The 17074-nt window shown below is 41.0% G+C and overlaps 1 protein-coding gene across 6 annotated transcripts in view; it reads right to left on the bottom strand.

Annotated features, from left to right (window-relative positions):
* LOC137569165 (probable ATP-dependent RNA helicase DDX60) overlaps positions 1-17074 on the bottom strand; it is a 248003-nt gene that overhangs the window by 103015 nt on the left and 127914 nt on the right. For all 6 annotated transcript variants that reach the window (XM_068278820.1, XM_068278816.1, XM_068278821.1 and 3 more), the window contains 4 exons: positions 16718-16867; positions 9573-9692; positions 8254-8349; positions 6765-6880 (listed from right to left, as the gene is read on the bottom strand). In XM_068278820.1, the coding sequence (XP_068134921.1) occupies positions 6765-6880; positions 8254-8349; positions 9573-9692; positions 16718-16867 (482 nt within the window). The remainder of the gene's footprint in view (positions 1-6764; positions 6881-8253; positions 8350-9572; positions 9693-16717; positions 16868-17074) is intronic.

The following is a 17074-nucleotide window of genomic DNA, read 5'->3' as shown; positions in this document are numbered from 1 at the left end:
TGTAAGACTGCCTCAGAGTGGAGCTGTGGCGAGAGACACATAGGCGTCCAGGGGCTTGAGGAAACCCCAGGTAAAAAAGTAAAACTAAACTAAACTCCTTTAACCACTTAAGGACCAACATATAAAATGGCCTTAAAGAGACTCCGTAACAAAAATTGCATCCTGTTTTTTATCATCCTACAAGTTCCAAAAGCTATTCTAATGTGTTCTGGCTTACTGCAGCACTTTGTACTATCACAGTCTCTGTAATAAATCAATGTATCTTTCCCTTGTCAGACTTGTCAGCCTGTGTCTGGAAGGCTGCCAAGTTCTTCAGTGTTGTGGTTCTGCTATGCACTCCCCCCTCAGGGGGGAAAGAAACACACAAATGATCTCTTGAGATTCAAAAGGAATGCTGTATACAGCCTGCTTGTGTATGGATGTATTTTCTATGTGTGGACATACTGTACATCAACCTACTTCCTGTTTTGGTGGCCATTTTGTTTGTTTATAAACAAACTTTTTAAAACTGTTTTTAACCACTTTTAATGCGGCGGGGAGTGGCGAAATTGTGACAGAGGGGAATAGGAGATGTCCCCTAACGCACTGGTATGTTTACTTTTGTGCGATTTTAACAATACAGATTCTCTTTAAGGACCAGAGCGTTTTTTTGGGTTTTGACATGCTTTGTTTGAGTTTAGATATTTCAGTAAATTTTTGGTCTATTCAAACAAATGTGATATTGTTTTTTTCAGAACAAATAGGGCTTTTTATCTATACCACTTAATTATATTGATAATGGAATTTTATATGTTTTTTAAGAGAATTTATGCTAAAAAAAAGTAAAAAAATTTATATTGTCTGAAATTTTCAACCAAAAATATGTATATATCTTGAATTAAAACATAAATTCTTTTCAAAATGTATTCTGCCATATGTTTCTAATATAGATGTGCAAAAAAATGAAAACTATTTACATCTTTGGTACATTGTAGAGACTGTGAAAAAAAGTGTAATTTTGCTTTTCAGTGAACAAAATCTACAATGCTTGTTTTCTGCGTTGTACATCACTTCTCTGAAGCACTAAGTCACTGAAATAGTAACATTCCCACCAAAATGACCCCATTCTGTAAACTAGACCTCCTGAGGTATCCATCGATGGGGGCATTGGTGATTTTGACTGCACAGATTATTGGTGGAAATTGATGGAATGTATAACGACAAAAAGAAAAAATCATTTTTTTTGTTCAGACATGTCAGTTTTTTTTGTTTTTTGACAGACATGCTTTGAAGTATTGTAGAAATTCACCCCACAAATGATTCAGTAATTCCTTCTGAATAAAACGATACCAAATATGTGTGGCTAGACTATTGCTTTAGTCCAATACAGAGCTTAGAAGAAGTTGTCAATTATTGAACTTTCAAAGACCATAAATCAGACGCTTGCATTTCCCAGCACAGCCTGCTTTTGATGAAGTCTGAGGTAAAAAGTCTGTCAAATTTCCGCCAAAATGACCCCATTCTGTAAACTAGACCTCCTGAGGTATCCATCGATGGGGGCATTGGTGATTTTGACTGCACAGATTATTGGTGGAAATTGATGGAATGTATAATGACAAAAAAAAAATAAATCATTTTTTTATTCAGACATGTCAGTTTTTTTCTGTTTTTAGACAGACATGCTTTGAAGTATTGTAGAAATTCACCTCACAAATGATTCAGTAATTCCTTCTGAATAAAGCGATACCAAATATGTGTGGCTAGACTATTCCTTTAGTCCAATACAGAGCTTAGAAGAAGTTGTCAATTGTTGAACCTTCAAAGACCATAAATCACACGCTTGCATTTCCCAGCACATCCCGCTTTTGATGAAGTCTGAGGTAAAAAGTCTGTCAAATTCCCGCCAAAATGACCCCATTCTGTAAACTAGACCTCCTGAGGTATCCATTGATGGGGGCATTGGTGATTTTGACTGCACAGATTATTGGTGGAAATTGATGGAATGTATAACGACAAAAAGAAAAAATCATTTTTTTATTCAGACATGTCAGTTTTTTCTGTTTTGTGACAGACATGCTTTGAAGTATTGTAGAAATTCACCTCACAAATGATTCAGTAATTCCTTCTGAATAAAACGATACCAAATATGTGTGGCTAGACTATTGCTTTAGTCCAATACAGAGCTTAGAAGAAGTTGTCAATTATTGAACCTTCAAAGACCATAAATCACACGCTTGCATTTCCCAGCACAGCCCGCTTTTGATGAAGTCTGAGGTAAAAAGTCTGTCAAATTCCCGCCAAAATGACCCCATTCTGTAAACTAGACCTCCTGAGGTATCCATCGATGGGGGCATTGGTGATTTTGACTGCACAGATTATTGGTGGAAATTGATGGAATGTATAACGACAAAAAGAAAAAATCATTTTTTTATTCAGACATGTCAGTTTTTTTCTGTTTTGTGACAGACATGCTTTGAAGTATTGTAGAAATTCACCCCACAAATGCTTCAGTAATTCCTTCTGAATAAAACGATACCACATATGTGTGGCTAGACTATTGCTTTAGTCCAATACAGTGCTTAGAAGAAGTTGTCAATTATTGAACCTTCAAAGACCATAAATCACACGCTTGCATTTTCCAGCACAGCCCGCTTTTGATGAAGTCTGAGGTAAAGAGTCTGTCAAATTCTGTAAAATAGACCCCCTGAGGTATTCATCGATGGGGGCATTGATGATTTTGACTGCACGGATTATTGGTGGAAATTGAATAAAATAAATGAATTTTTCTTTTTGTCCTTATACATTCCATCAATTTCCACCAATAATATGTGCTGTCAAAATCATCAATGCCCCCACGGATGGATACTTCAGGGGGTCTAGTTTACAAAATGGGGTCATTTTGGTGGGAATTTGACGGACTTTTTACCTCAGACTTAATTGAAAGCGGGCTGTGCTGGAAATTGCAAACGTGTGATTTATGGTCTTTGAAGGTTCAATAATTGACAACTTCTTCTCAGCACAGCTTTGAACTAAAGCAATAGTCTAGCCACGCATATGTGGTATCGTTTTATTCAGAAGGAATTACTGAATCATTTGTGGGGCGAATGCCTACAATACTTCAATTTGAATGGAATGTTTGGGAAGAAAAAATCAATGTAGCAATTTTTTTTGGGCGGGGGGTTTCAGTTGCTCCTTCTGAATAAAATTATATCGCCTATGTGTGGCTACTGGCGCTTTGTGTACCATAAATTTGAAGGACAATCCAAGTTAAAAATTTAGGCAGGTGTGGTACACTTTGAAACAGTCTTTTAAACAAAGTCCTGGTTTTTCGGGACATTCGGGGCAATGGTATCGTGTATCCGTCCTTATTTTTTGTTTAGTGCAGACCCTACACTTTTTCTGGGGGTATTGCTTTTTCCCCGTCTGTGGTATAATTTCTGGAACATGATATCCAGAAAGTCTCTCGACTGAATCAAATCTTCTGCCAGGGTGAGTGGCAGCTTTGGAAATGAGAGATTCAGCTATTTCCTCCTGGAATTCTAAATTGCTGAGAGGGTTTTTTGACATTTTGTATAGTATAAAGCTGTTGTAAATTCCCAACTGCAGCAAGTATAAGCCTAATTTTTTATACCAATATCTGGTTTTGCGTGCGGCCAGGTACGGCTTCATTGCCGCGTCATTGCGGTCTACACCACCCATATATTGGCTGTACTCATGAACACATTTAGGTTTCTCTTGTGCTCCAGTCCTGGGTGTTATGCTTTCAGGAGTATGTATGGTTGAAAGCATATATACGTCCCTTTTTCCCCTGTACTTCAGAGCCAGCATCTCTTCACTGCGGAGACCCTCAGATTCATCAGGTTTGAGGCGCTTGTTGACAAGGCTCTGAGGGAAGCCTTTGCGGTTGGATCTGATGGTACCGCAAGCTGGCGTGTTCTCTCTCGCTAAATGTTTGAATAGTGGGATGCTGGTGTAATAGTTGTCTAGGTACAGGTTGTATCCTTTGTTCAGGAGAGGGTGAATCAGATCCCAGACAACTTTACCATTTGTGCCCATATAAGGTGGGCACCCAGGTGGATCCAGCTGGCTGTCTTTTCCCTCGTACACTCGGAAAGCGCATGTAAAGCCAGTGCTGCTTTCACAAAGCTTATAAATTTTTATGCCATATCTGGCACGCTTGGAAGGGATGTATTGCTTTATCCTAAGTCGACCAGTGAAGTGTACCAGGGACTCGTCAATACTTATATTTTTTTCTGGCACGTATACCTCTGAAAATTTTTGCGATAGGTAGTCAATTAGGGGCCGAATTTTGTATAGGGGATCAATATTTGGATCTTCTCCGGTTTGGTACTGGGAATTGTCACTGAAATGGAGGAAGCGCAAGATGGTCAAATAACGTGTCCTCGACATTGTTTGCGAAAAAATCCCCATATGTTGAATTGGTCTTTTCGACCAATACCGTTTTAGGTCTGGTTTTTTGGTAATGCCCATGTTTATTGTGAGGCCTAAAAATGTTTTTATTTCCTCCACTGTAGTGGGCCACCAGTTCTTAGGCCTCGCATAGCTGGATTGCGGTTTCTCAGCAATGTGTTGCTGAGCGTATAAGTTTGTTTGCTCAGCAATAGAGCCTAGGAGCTCATCAGTGATTATGAGTTCCATAAATTGAATTGGGGAGAGGTTAGCCGTTTGCACTTTAATTCCAGCATGGCCTGCGAAAGGAGGAATTGAGGGTGCTTCTAGGTTGGCAGGCGTCCACACGGGGTGAAGCAATTCCTCCGGTACGTTAGTGCGGCAACGTTTAGTAGAAGCGCTCTGTTGCCTGCGGCGTCTCTGTCTGGGTGTTGCGACACTCTCTTCCTGCACCTGACTAGTGCTTGGCTGCTCTGGCATGGCTGTCTCAGAACTCTCAGTCTCCTCCACGTCCGATTCACTTGGTAGGGTGTCACTGTCAGGGATTGGCTCAAACTCTGAGTCTGAATCTTCAGGCTCTGATTCTTCAGAGTCTAATTCCTCACTGGATTCCCCAGACTGGCAGATCAGATCTACAATCTGCTGAGCAGTAAAAGATCTCTTCGCCATCACGTATATAGTGCAGGACACAATATACAGGACACAATATAAAGGACACAATATACCCTAACAAGCCTGTATATGCACAGACAATATCAGACCCCACACTGACACTATATACGTAAGCGTATAAACCCTGAACCCATATGCCACCCTTTACACTACTGATATACAGCCCTATATACCCTACACTGTACACTAAACCCGATTTACCCTACACGATATACCCGACACTATATACTAAACCCTTTATATCCTACGCTATATACTAAAGCCTATATATACACCCTACACTATATACTAACCCCTATATACTAAACCCTATACACCCTACACTATATACTAACCCCTATATACCCTACTCTATATACTAATCCCTATATACCCTACACTATAAACTAAGCCCTATATACCCTACTCTATATACTAAACTATATACTAAACCCTAAATACCCTACACTATACCCTAACTGCAGTAAAGCACAGTAAATAAAATCACAATCCAGTAAATATATATATATATATATATATATATATATATATATATATATATATATATATATATAGTTATATACTATAGGTATAGGTGGTTGGGAGGGGATCAAGGGATGAATGGGGGGGAGATCGGGATAAATAAATGTATCTAAAGTGTTATTTTTGTTAAAATCGCACAGCCTGTCACGGCTGCAGGCTGTGCGTCTCTCCCTGTCACAAAAGATCCTCACAGTGACAGGGAGAGGGAGGCGGAGAGGGAGGCGGAACGGCAACTATGTTGCCTTTCGGAGGGTGATCGCTGTGATTGGCTCACAGCGATCACACGGCAGGGAGCCAATCAGTGACGGCTCCTGCCGATACCCGGAAGCCTTAGCTGTCATAAGACAGCTAAGAGCTCCGGATTCCGTGCAGACGATCGCGGCGGGGAGCGGCGGCGCCGGTGATAGAGATCTACGCCCTGCCAACTAGGAGCCCATCAAAACAGGGCGTAGATCTCTATCACCTTGGTCCTTAAGTGGTTAAAGAGGAACTCCAGTGAAAATAATGCAATAAAAAAGTGCTTTATTTTTACAATAATTATCTATAAATTATTTAGTCAGTGTTGCCCGTTGTAAAAGCTTTTCTCTTCCCGATTTACATTCTGACATTTATCACATGGTGACATTTTTACTGCTGGCAGGTGTTGTCACGCTGCTTGTTTTTTTTGGTAGTTGCAAAAAAGCTGCAAACAGTTATTTCCCACAAAGCAACGAGGTTCACAGACATGGTCCTGACAGTTTCCTGTGGGAGGGGTTTCACCACAATATCAGCCATACAGAGCCTCCTCATGATCCGTTTGTGAAAAGGAATAGATTTCTCATGTAAAAGGGGGTATCAGCTACTGATTGGGATGAAGTTCAATTCTTGGTCACGGTTTCTCTTTAAACTGTTGTGGCTGCCAATATTGTTGTAACGGTATTAATAACCTCCCCATCTGTAATTAACACTAACCTGCCTGACACTGTCAGACTGTTGTGGCTGTCAATATCATTGTAACAGTATATATAACCATTATGGTATATAACCATTAAATTATATCATTGCACCCTAATTTTACAGGCAGTGCCTATGATATTTTGTAATTGGTAAATTTACATTGTAAGTATAGATGTACCTAAATTTCGTTGTGCTACTATTAACTGCTTCAAGTATTTCAATGCACTTTAGTAATATCTACTTACTCAGTGAGATGTTCTGGATTGCTAATCGTGGCTGATAAAGCTAAGAATGGACAACGAATGAATGCCAGTAAATGCTCCCAGACTTCCGCTCCAATTTCTGCTCCCATGCAGTGCACCTTGCATTGTAAAGACAGTTCTAGTCATTAAGTTCATAAATAGCAGATGATAATTGGTCAACAGGAAATAAAAACAGTACAAATAATAATCCCTTTTCAATTTATTTTTTTTAGAAATAACTTACACACTTTTCTTTATGTGTCTGTCTGTCTTTAAAACTTAACTTGTTCTGTCCAATAACATTTCAAGATTAATCTACTTTTAAAACAGAATTACAGCTAACCTTTTGGCATTGTATGATCAGTTGTGTTAATTAAAATAGGTTATTTTACTTTTCTAAATGTTCCCATAATTTTTGCACGTTAAAGGACTACTGTAGGGGGGTCGGGGGAAAATGAGTTGAACTTACCCAGGGCTTCTAATGGTCTCCGGCAGACATCCTGCGCCCACGCAACCACTCACTGATGTTCCGGCTCCGCATTTGGTTCACCTTAAGTGACACAGGATGTCTGCAGGGGACCAGTAGAAGCCCAGGGTAAGGTCTTCCCCCGGCCTCCCTACAAGTAGTCCTTTAAGCAAACTTATGTGTATGCAATGCAAAAGTATCATTGCCCCATATGTGAAAGTATGTTTGTGGTAGGTGTGCAGGTAGAAAAAAAAGGTTTTTTTAAACGTAATACCTTTTAATAGCTGACAGAGTTAAAAGACACACCAGACAGGTCAGGGATAAAGTTATTGAGAAATTTAAAGCAGGCTTAGGCTACAAAAAGATTTCCAAAGCCTTGAACATTCGACGGAGCACTGTTCAAGCGATCATTCGGAAATGGAAGGAGTATGGCACAACTGTAAACCTACCAAGACAAGGCCGTCCACCTAAGCTCACAGGCCGAACAAGAAGAGCGCTGATCAGAAATGCAGTCAAGAGGCCCATGGTGACTCTGGACGAGCTGCAGAGATCTACAACTCAGGTGGGGGAATCTGTCCATAGGACAACTATTAGTCGTGCACTGCACAAAGTTGGCCTTTATGGAAGAGTGGCAAGAAGAAAGCCATTGTCAACAGAAAAGCATAAGAAGTCCCGTTAGCAGTTTGCCACAAGCCATATGGGGGACACAGCAAACATGTGCTATGCGTTAGCACGGTTTAGTGAATCAATCCCTATGGCTGACAGCTTATGAAAACCCCAAAACCTTAGACCAATAGAATATTGCAAAATTATCCAATAGTCTAAGCCTCAAACTCTAGTCAGCTAATTTATCAAAAACACCTGCAAAGGGTTCCTATTTCACATACAGTATTAGTTTTACCATTTAAGTTGAATTTGTGAAATAAATGGACTTTTGCACGATATTCTAATTTTTCGAGTTTCACCTGTATACGCTATAAATACTAATTTTTTTTCATAATATACTGAGAAATATTATACGGTTACCTCATCAAATATTAAGTACTTGATTTTTTTCACCCAGTCCTGCCGGTGAGGAGATAACAAAAGAATTTCCAAACACTGTGGAACAGTCACCAGCACCTGTATGTAGTAAATATTCATACAGAGATATTAGACAACATAAAAATTAAAGTAAAACTTTGAAGTAATACAGAGAATCTGAGCGGGTCAGAAAAAGGTCTGCTACAGACTGATAAATGCTTAAAGCGAACCCGAGCTTTGGATTTTCAAAATCTGCTACTTACTATTTAGAGAGGGAAGCCTCAGGATCCTAATGAAGCTTCCTTTGATTGTAACAAGCCCCCCGTTGCTGAGCACATCCCCCCTTCTCATCAGGGCTGCGCATCTCCTCTTCCTGGTTGAAGTGGGGACGCGCAGCTCCTCTTCCTGGTTTAAGTGCGCACAATGGCTGTGTGAGCCCTCCCAATTCATGCTACTGCAAGGGCGGGCTCAGTTAGCTATTGCGTGCACTTGAACCAGGAAGAGGAGCTGCACGGCTCCGAATCGATTAGCGGCAATGCATTGACACTAATCTTCTGGGGGTGCACGCTCAGCAACGGGGGACCAAGGTATAGAGAGGGAAGCCTCAGTAGAATCCTGAGGCTTCCCTCTCTTTAGTTAAATATCTGATTTTGTACCCGAGCTTGGCTACACTGGAGCCTTCCTAGTGGTGCAAAAGTAATTTGGGGATCGCCATATCCTGAATTACATCTCCCTCCGAGTTGCTACAACTCGGAAGGGGAACAGTATTTAATGCCACCAGGAACTAGAGCAGCAGGAGAGTGAGCCATCAATTTGGCTCACCCTGCGCCAAGCTCACGGTGATGTTACAATACATATACGCTTCTTCTCCCTTCTCCCTTGCAGAATGAAAAGGAACTGTGTAAATATTTTTACCTGCTCGCATCGCATTGGGTCTCCTCTTCCTCCCATCAACCACCTGCTCTATTCTGCCTCCTGCTGGCTCCGGACCACATGATATGCTTTGGTAGCCAGGCATACAGCAGTGAGTGACTTTTGGGAGGAAGAGGAGACCCAATGGAACAGGAGCAGGTAAATATTGCTATACAGCTTCGCTTACTCTGCAAGAGGGAAAAGAAGAGAGGCTAGGGGTGCAGTGTTGCAGGGGGCCCAGTGATTGTTGTGTTTGCTGGGGGTCCCGGAGGGGTATCGTTATATCCCTGCCAGAACCCCTGGGTTACTTATATGCTGATTTGAGAAACTAGGCCCTGCATAGTTGGTTATCTTGTCCTGAGAGCAGAATACCTTCTTGACATTTGACTTTAATGATGAACAGCCCATACCTGACAATTTAATGCATCAGTACGATAATCTCGGGTGAAGACACCACATACTACCATCCCCTTTGGCAGATCCTTGTTGAATTGACTAGATACAGTGGCTACCACCTGATTTACCAGAGCCTGTTATAAAGAAAAGAACAGTTTGTTAAACGGAATGATGTACATTATGTTAAGCGAAGTGCAGAATAAGATCCTCCATAATGTAAGAGACTGAAACATTATAAAAGACATAAAAATAACGTCACTAAAACTGTGAATACAATGAAAAACTAGTAGCGGGGTTTGAATCTGTTAAAATTCAGTTAAAAAAAAATTTCCACTATGAAAAAAAAATTAATTTATTCAAATGTGGATTCCACCATAAGTTAATGTTGAAGTATTTTGATTTGATAGGCAAAGTATAGTCCCCAACATGGCATTGGAAAACTCAAGTGCTATAATGGATGAAGTCTAATGCAAAGGTATGTGGGTCTGTAGTCAGCAGGAAGACAGTCAGCACGTTTGTGCAGCAGATCCAGAAAGGTTCCATGTATTTCAACATTGGGGAATTAATTACCTTGTTAGTAGATGTAAATTTTTCCCCATCCACAAAGCACAAGTGTCCAACACAGAGGAACTTTTGGATGTTTTTAGTCTCCAGTGACAAAACGGAATGAGCACACAGAAAGCACAAGTGTCCAACACTGAGGAACTTTTGGATGTTTTTTGTCTCCAGTGACAAAAACAGGTTGCAGTAATGAGGTGTAGGGAGTTACCGTACTTGTAATCTGTTCACATCCTCAAGAGGGACATGCAAATAGACAAGACACCACCTCCTAGGTGAAATGTGTAGTCTTGGGCAGATTATTATTTTTTTACCCATTTGCCAATGACTAAAGGGTGTAAAAAGATCCTGGGTGACAGTACTGACCATAAATGGTTATCATTATCATAAATTATTAATAATGTGACAACGAAGTCCCCAGCATGATGCTTAGATATTTCTGTTGCTGGGATTACTAATAATTTTTGCAAAGCTTTGGAAACAGAGAATATCTGACTCCTTACTACTCTAGCCTACAATCAAGGTAAAAGGTGAAGAAGATTGAAGATACACGATTTTGGGCCATTTCACACAGACTTTTGCCAGGCTGTGAACACTGGCTGTGGCGCTCCTTTTTAAATGAATGGGCAGCTACGGTACTGTCATTTACTGCCGTCTACTATCATTCATACAAATGCCTCATTTTTATCCCTATTTTTCGTGTCATATGCCCAGCACTAGAGGATCCTGGAAGTAACATGTAGCAGAACCTTAAAGCAAACCTACAGCAAAAAAATCCTTATTACATAATGAATTGTATGTGTAGTACGGATAAGGAATAGAACATTAAAGTGGAATAAAACGCTTTATTAACTGTTTGAATGTTGCTCAGCTAAAAAAAAAAATTGCTGGTAGTTGGTTTAAAGGGAAACCGTGAGCAAGAATTGAACCTCATCCCAATCAGTAACTGATACCCCCTTTTACATGAGAAATCTACTCCTTTTCACAAACGGATCATCAGGGGGCTCTGATATTTTGGTGAAACCCCTCCCACAAGAAACTCTGAGGACCATGGTCCTGGCAGTTTTCTGTCTGTGAACCTTGTTGCATTGTGGGAAATAGCTGTTTACAGCTGTTTCCAACACCCAAAAAAGCAAGCAGCAGCTATATCACCTGCCAGCAGTAAAAATGTCACCATGTGATAAATGTCAGAATGTAAATCAGGGATTTAAAAGATTTACAATGGGCAAACACTGACTAAATCATTTATAGATAATTATTGTAAAAATGAAGCACTTTTTTTATTACATTATTTTCACTGGAGTTCCTATTTAAGGCTGTAAGTAATCTTTTAGAGCAAAGAAGAATTGCTGCGTTTCATATATTTGTATTTCTACTTACAGTGGGTTGCAAAAGTATTCGGCCCCCTTGAAGTTTTCCACATTTTGTCACATATTTCTGCCACAAACATGCATCAATTTTATTAGAATTCCACGTGAAAGACCAATACAAAGTGGTGTACATGTGAGAAGTGGATTGAAAATCATACATCATTCCAAACATTTTTTACAAATAAATAACTGCAAAGTGGGGTGTGCGTAATTATTCGGCTCCCTGAGTCAATACTTTGTAGAACCACCTTTTACTGCAATTACAGCTGCCAGTCTTTTAGGGTATGTCTCTACCAGCTTTGTACATCTAGAGACTGAAATCCTTGCCCATTGTTCTTTGCAAAACAGCTCCAGCTCAGTCAGATTAGATGGACAGCGTTTGTGAACAGCAGTTTTCAGATCTTGCCACAGATTCTCGATTGGATTTAGATCTGGACTTTGACTGGGCCACTCTAACACATAGATATGTTTTGTTTAAAACCATTCCATTGTTGTCCTGGCTTTATGTTTAGGGTCATTGTCCTGCTGGAAGGTGACCCTCCGCCCCAGTCTCAAGTCTTTTGCAGTCTACAAGAGGTTTTCTTCCAAGTTTGCCCTGTATTTGGCTCCATCCATCTTCCCACCAACTCTGACCAGCTTCCCTGTCCCTGCTGAAGAGATGCACCCCCGAGCATGATGCTACCACCACCATATTTGACAGTGGGGATGGTGTGTTCTTAGTGATGCGCAGTGTTAGTTTTCCACCACACATAGCGTTTTGCATTTTGGCCAAATAGTTCAATTTTGGCCTCATCTGACCAGAGCACCTTCTTCCACATGGTTGCTGTGTCCCCCACATGGCTTGTGGCAAACTGCAAACGGCACTTCTTATGCTTTCTGTTAACATTGCCTTTCTTCTTGCCACTCTTCCATAAAGGCCAACTTTGTGCAGTGCATGACTAATAGTTGTCCTATGGACAGAGTCTCCCACCTGAGCTGTAGATCTCTGCAGCTCGTCCAGAGTCACCATGGGCCTCTTGACTGCATTTCTGATCAGCACTCTCCTTGTTCGGCCTGTGAGTTTAGGTGGATGGCCTTGTCTTGGTAGCTTTACAGTTGTGCCATACTCCTTCCATTTCTGAATGATTGCTTGAACAGTGCTCTGTGGGATGTTCAAGGCTTTGGAAATCTTTTTGTAGCCTAAGCCTGCTTTAAATTTCTCAATAACTTGATCCCTGACCTGTCTGGTGTGTTCTTTGGACTTCATGGTGTTGTTGCTTCCAATATTCTCTTAGACAACCTCTGAGGCCCTCACAGAGCAGCTGTATTTGTACTGACATTAAATTACACACAGGTGCGCTCTATTTAGTCATTAGCACTCATCAGGCAATGTCTATAGGCAACTGACTGCACTCAGATCAAAGGGGGCCGAATAATTATGCACACACCACTTTGCAGTTATTTATTTGTAAAAAAATGTTTGGAATCATGTATGATTTTCATTCCACTTCTCATGTGTACACCACTTTGTGTTGGTCTTTCATGTGGAATTCCAATAAAATTGATTCATGTTTGTGGCAGTAATATGACAAAATGTGGAAAACTTCAAGGGGGCTGAATACTTTTGCAACCCACTGTATATAGTTTTTTTATTATAACATTGCACAATTCTGTCATATTTGCAGTTTACAAACCACAGTAATAAAAAGAGAGGACCTTCCTGCAGTAAAACCTTATATAAACCAGTCTCTCACTGTTTCTCTGCTGTATAAATGCTTCAGAAAGTAGTATTGTCTTTGACCCAAGTTGGGTTGGAGAGCTCAGAGCAGCTCTTTTTCATAGATAACAACTGAAGTTTCTTAACTCTTCCTGTACTGGAATCAATATAAAACTCATATCTGTGCTACTAAATGTTCTATTTCTTAGCTGTACTACACATACAAATCATTATGTCATAAGATTATTTTCACTTCAAGTTTGCCTTAAGACATATAGGGCCATATGCAATTCATTTTTTCTCCTGTGCTTTCTCCTACGAGATATTTTTTTCATCTTATATTTAAAATGACTATTTAGCATTAGCATTTTGGAAAAAGTACCACAAAGTAGGTGAAAAAGTACTGTCAGAATTATTTTGAGTACTTTCTTGCTTGCTGGTGGTTTAAAAAGCATTTTATTTACAAGGTGTGAAAATATCACCTAGGAGAAAACTCGGGAGAAAAAGTGAATTGCAAAAAAAAAAAAGAGAAGAAAGAAAAAAAAGAGGGATATAAACAAGATTAGAAAGAAAAAGCATCAAGTGACTTAATTTCAGATAAAAGACTTTTGCTTTTGTGCTCTTCCAGTTACAGGACTTAACATTAACATTAATTTTTTTTTTCAAATGGGCAGAAATCAGTTTTTTTTTTAATTTGTTTTTTGTTTCATGTAAAGCTACCAGAGTGGTAGCTACATGAAACACCACTAGAGGGCGCATGTGTCCCTCTAGTGCGATCGTCGCCGGCATCTATAGCAAACAGGGGAACGCGTATATAACGCGTTCCCCTGTTTGGCTTCTCCTGTCGCCATGGCGACGATCGGAATGACGTCATGGACGTCAGCCGACGTCCTGACGTCAGACGCCTCAGATCCAGCCCATAGCGCTGCCTGGAACTCATTGGTCCGGGCAGCGCAAGGCTCTGGCAGGGGGGGGTGATCAAGCTGTGTGCGCGGCTTGCAAAGTGCTAGCTGCGCGCACAGCACTTGAAATGGGGCGAATCGCCCCAGCAGGGGCTGAGATATCCTCCTGCGTGGCATAGCCCGAGCTCAGCTCGGGCTTACCGCCAGGAAGGTTAAGGCTCAAGTTCACATTGGCCTTAAAACAGGTTTAGCGGTCCGTAATGGAACAATCGGATCAAATGTTAACCAATGGATCCATTCACATTGTTCCGTTGAAACAACTGATCCATTTGTCAATTTCCGACAAATGGACCACAAGATTTTTCTAGACCAACGAATGCATTGCATTGACCACACGCTAATGGAAAGGAGGGTCACGGATGGAAAACGAATGCCTTTTTAAAACTGATCCGTACCACGGATCAGATTTTACACGGATCCATTTACCATCCGTGCCAGTGAGAACCGTGCCCGAGTTGGTTCACTTCAAGGTTATTCAAATGTAGAAGGCAACAGTAAAGTTTTGCACTTGGCAAAAAGAGTGAGGGCCCGTTTCCACTTGAGCCGCACGCGTCTGCGAGACGCACTGTGACACTTCCGGGTCTTTGGGTACACAGACGAATCCCATCAGCTATGGGATTCGCACCAATTCGGATGGAAATGCCGGCCGAATCGCTAACGCAATCGATTTGGGTGGTCGATGCCATTGTTCCTTATGGTAGTTTCCTCACGCAATTTGCCTGCGGGGAAACTCTGCGCATTCGGAGCGAAAACCACGCAAGTAGCAACAGGCCCTAAGCCTCTTCCACTGAGGGGGTTAGCCTTCTGTCAACTACTGATCACCAATCACTGTCTTGTTTTTTTTTCAATAAAGGGATAGAATATCTTCTTGGTTGGCCACATAGTGTTTCCAACATGTACAGGTAACTTAATTGGTGACTGGCAGCAGAAAAAAAAAAAAAGAACACTGCTAAACAGTGTGCTCAACCCTTTTCCATTGTACAAAGAAAGTTTGTACAGTATGTTATGCATGTCTGTTCCTGTTACAGAGATTTAACCACTTTCCTGAGGAACTGTCTAGTTGCACTATCCAAAACTACAAAAATAATTATTTACTGGATTTGGACTAACACGGGCAGATGATCAAGATCCCACTGAAAAGCTAGAAATGTTAAAGGGACTCCGAGCAGTGCAGAAACTATGGAAAGATGCATATCATTTTAAAGCTCTCTTTCTCCTCATTCCAATAATATATAAACCGCCGCCCTACGCCTTTTAGTTTTCGCTATTTTCGCGATTGAAATTGCCGCGCCCGCGATTTCAATCGCGTAAATAGAGAAAACTAAAAGACGTAGGGTGACGATTTAGGTGTCACCAGAAAGAGGAGAAAGAGAGCTTTAAAATGATATCCATCTTTCCATAGTTACATTGTATTACACAGGGCGACTTTTTCCTAAAGTCAGCAGCTCCATTCTGCTGAATGGAGCTGCTGACACTGGGGAAAGTGTCGTCCTGTGTAATACAAGTAACTATGGAAAGATGGATATCATTTTAAAGCTCTCTTTCTCCTCTTTCTGGCGACACCTAAATCGTCACCCTACGCCTTTTAGTTTTCTCTATTTTCGCGATTGAAAATAGCGAAAACTAAAAGGCGTAGGGCGGCGGTTTATATATCATTGGAAAGAGGAGAAAGAGAGCTTTAAAATGATATGCATCTTTCCATAGTTTCTGCACTGCTCGGAGTCCCTTTAATGAGAAACCAGAGCTACAATGACATCTTATACATTTATATTAGCACCTTCCTAAGGCCAGTACACACGCTGAACCAAACTGCCTGATTGTCGTCTGACTTTAGTCTGTTTTAGGCTGTTGGATGAAAATCAGGCATGTGTATGCGTACAGACGGCTTGAGGAGCGACTGATAACAGGAGTTTCGAACGATCCAACTGTCTGATCTATTGAAGGAAAAAGTGTGGATCGCTGCAACCACCAGTGCGACCAACGGGAGCCTGGGACCCGGTGCATCAGCAAGCAGTAACGAAAGAAAGGGATGTCCCGCTACACCGTTGTAGGGTAAATGGATCTCTCCGACTTTATTTAACACATGAGCAAAAACACAGACAATAGCTCAAGCGTATCGGAGCTCTGCATGGCTCCTTAATCATAGCTATGATTAAGGAGCCATGCAGAGCTCCAATACGCATGAGCTGTTGTCTGTGTTTTTGCTCATGTGTTGAATAAAGTCGGAGAGATCCTTTTACCCTACAACGGTGTAGAGGGACATCCCTTTCTTTCGTTACTGCTGTCTGATCTATTCACACGTCTGTTGGTCTGATATTGTGTAGTTGATGTGTGTGTACAAGACGTTTGAATGACTTGTACTTGTTTTCAATGTGTATTCCGTCGTTACGCTTGCGTGCACAGTATTATACATAAATTGGGCGTTTATCCGTCCAGATGTGTGGACATACAGGTTGTATGGTATGTCAGGTCGTGCGGGTGGTCATGTGCATATTGTGCGCTTGTCGGACGTGTGTATGTAGCTTTAGTACCTCAGTAGAGAATAAGCAAGATGTTCAAGGACAGGAACTTACCTTCGTAGGAGCAACATAAACCACAACTGCCTCATTACTTTCTTTTAGCACTTTCTCCATGCAGTAGTAAGAAGCATAGGTTTTCCCTGAAGATGTCGGAGCCACTATCACTGCAGATTCATTGTTGTCAACCACATCGAGGAGTTCTCTCTGTGAGTGAAGAGATAAGTGATTGTTTAAGGAGCTGCTTCTATTGTACAGAAGCATAATATTTTACAAGACTTGTTAAATGGTAATCAAGTTGACAACCATTGCTGTGCCTGCAGTTATGTCCTGTTTTAATCTCTTGATCTGTAATAAAATCTCATTCGTCTAGCAGATGATCTTCTGAATTTGTCCATGAGCCTAGACCATATG

This window comes from Hyperolius riggenbachi, chromosome 1 (genome assembly GCF_040937935.1).
Source record: "Hyperolius riggenbachi isolate aHypRig1 chromosome 1, aHypRig1.pri, whole genome shotgun sequence".
Lineage (NCBI taxonomy): Eukaryota > Metazoa > Chordata > Amphibia > Anura > Hyperoliidae > Hyperolius > Hyperolius riggenbachi.
The sequence above is the reverse complement of the archived record's forward strand: the minus strand, read 5'-3'. Positions and strand labels throughout refer to the sequence as shown.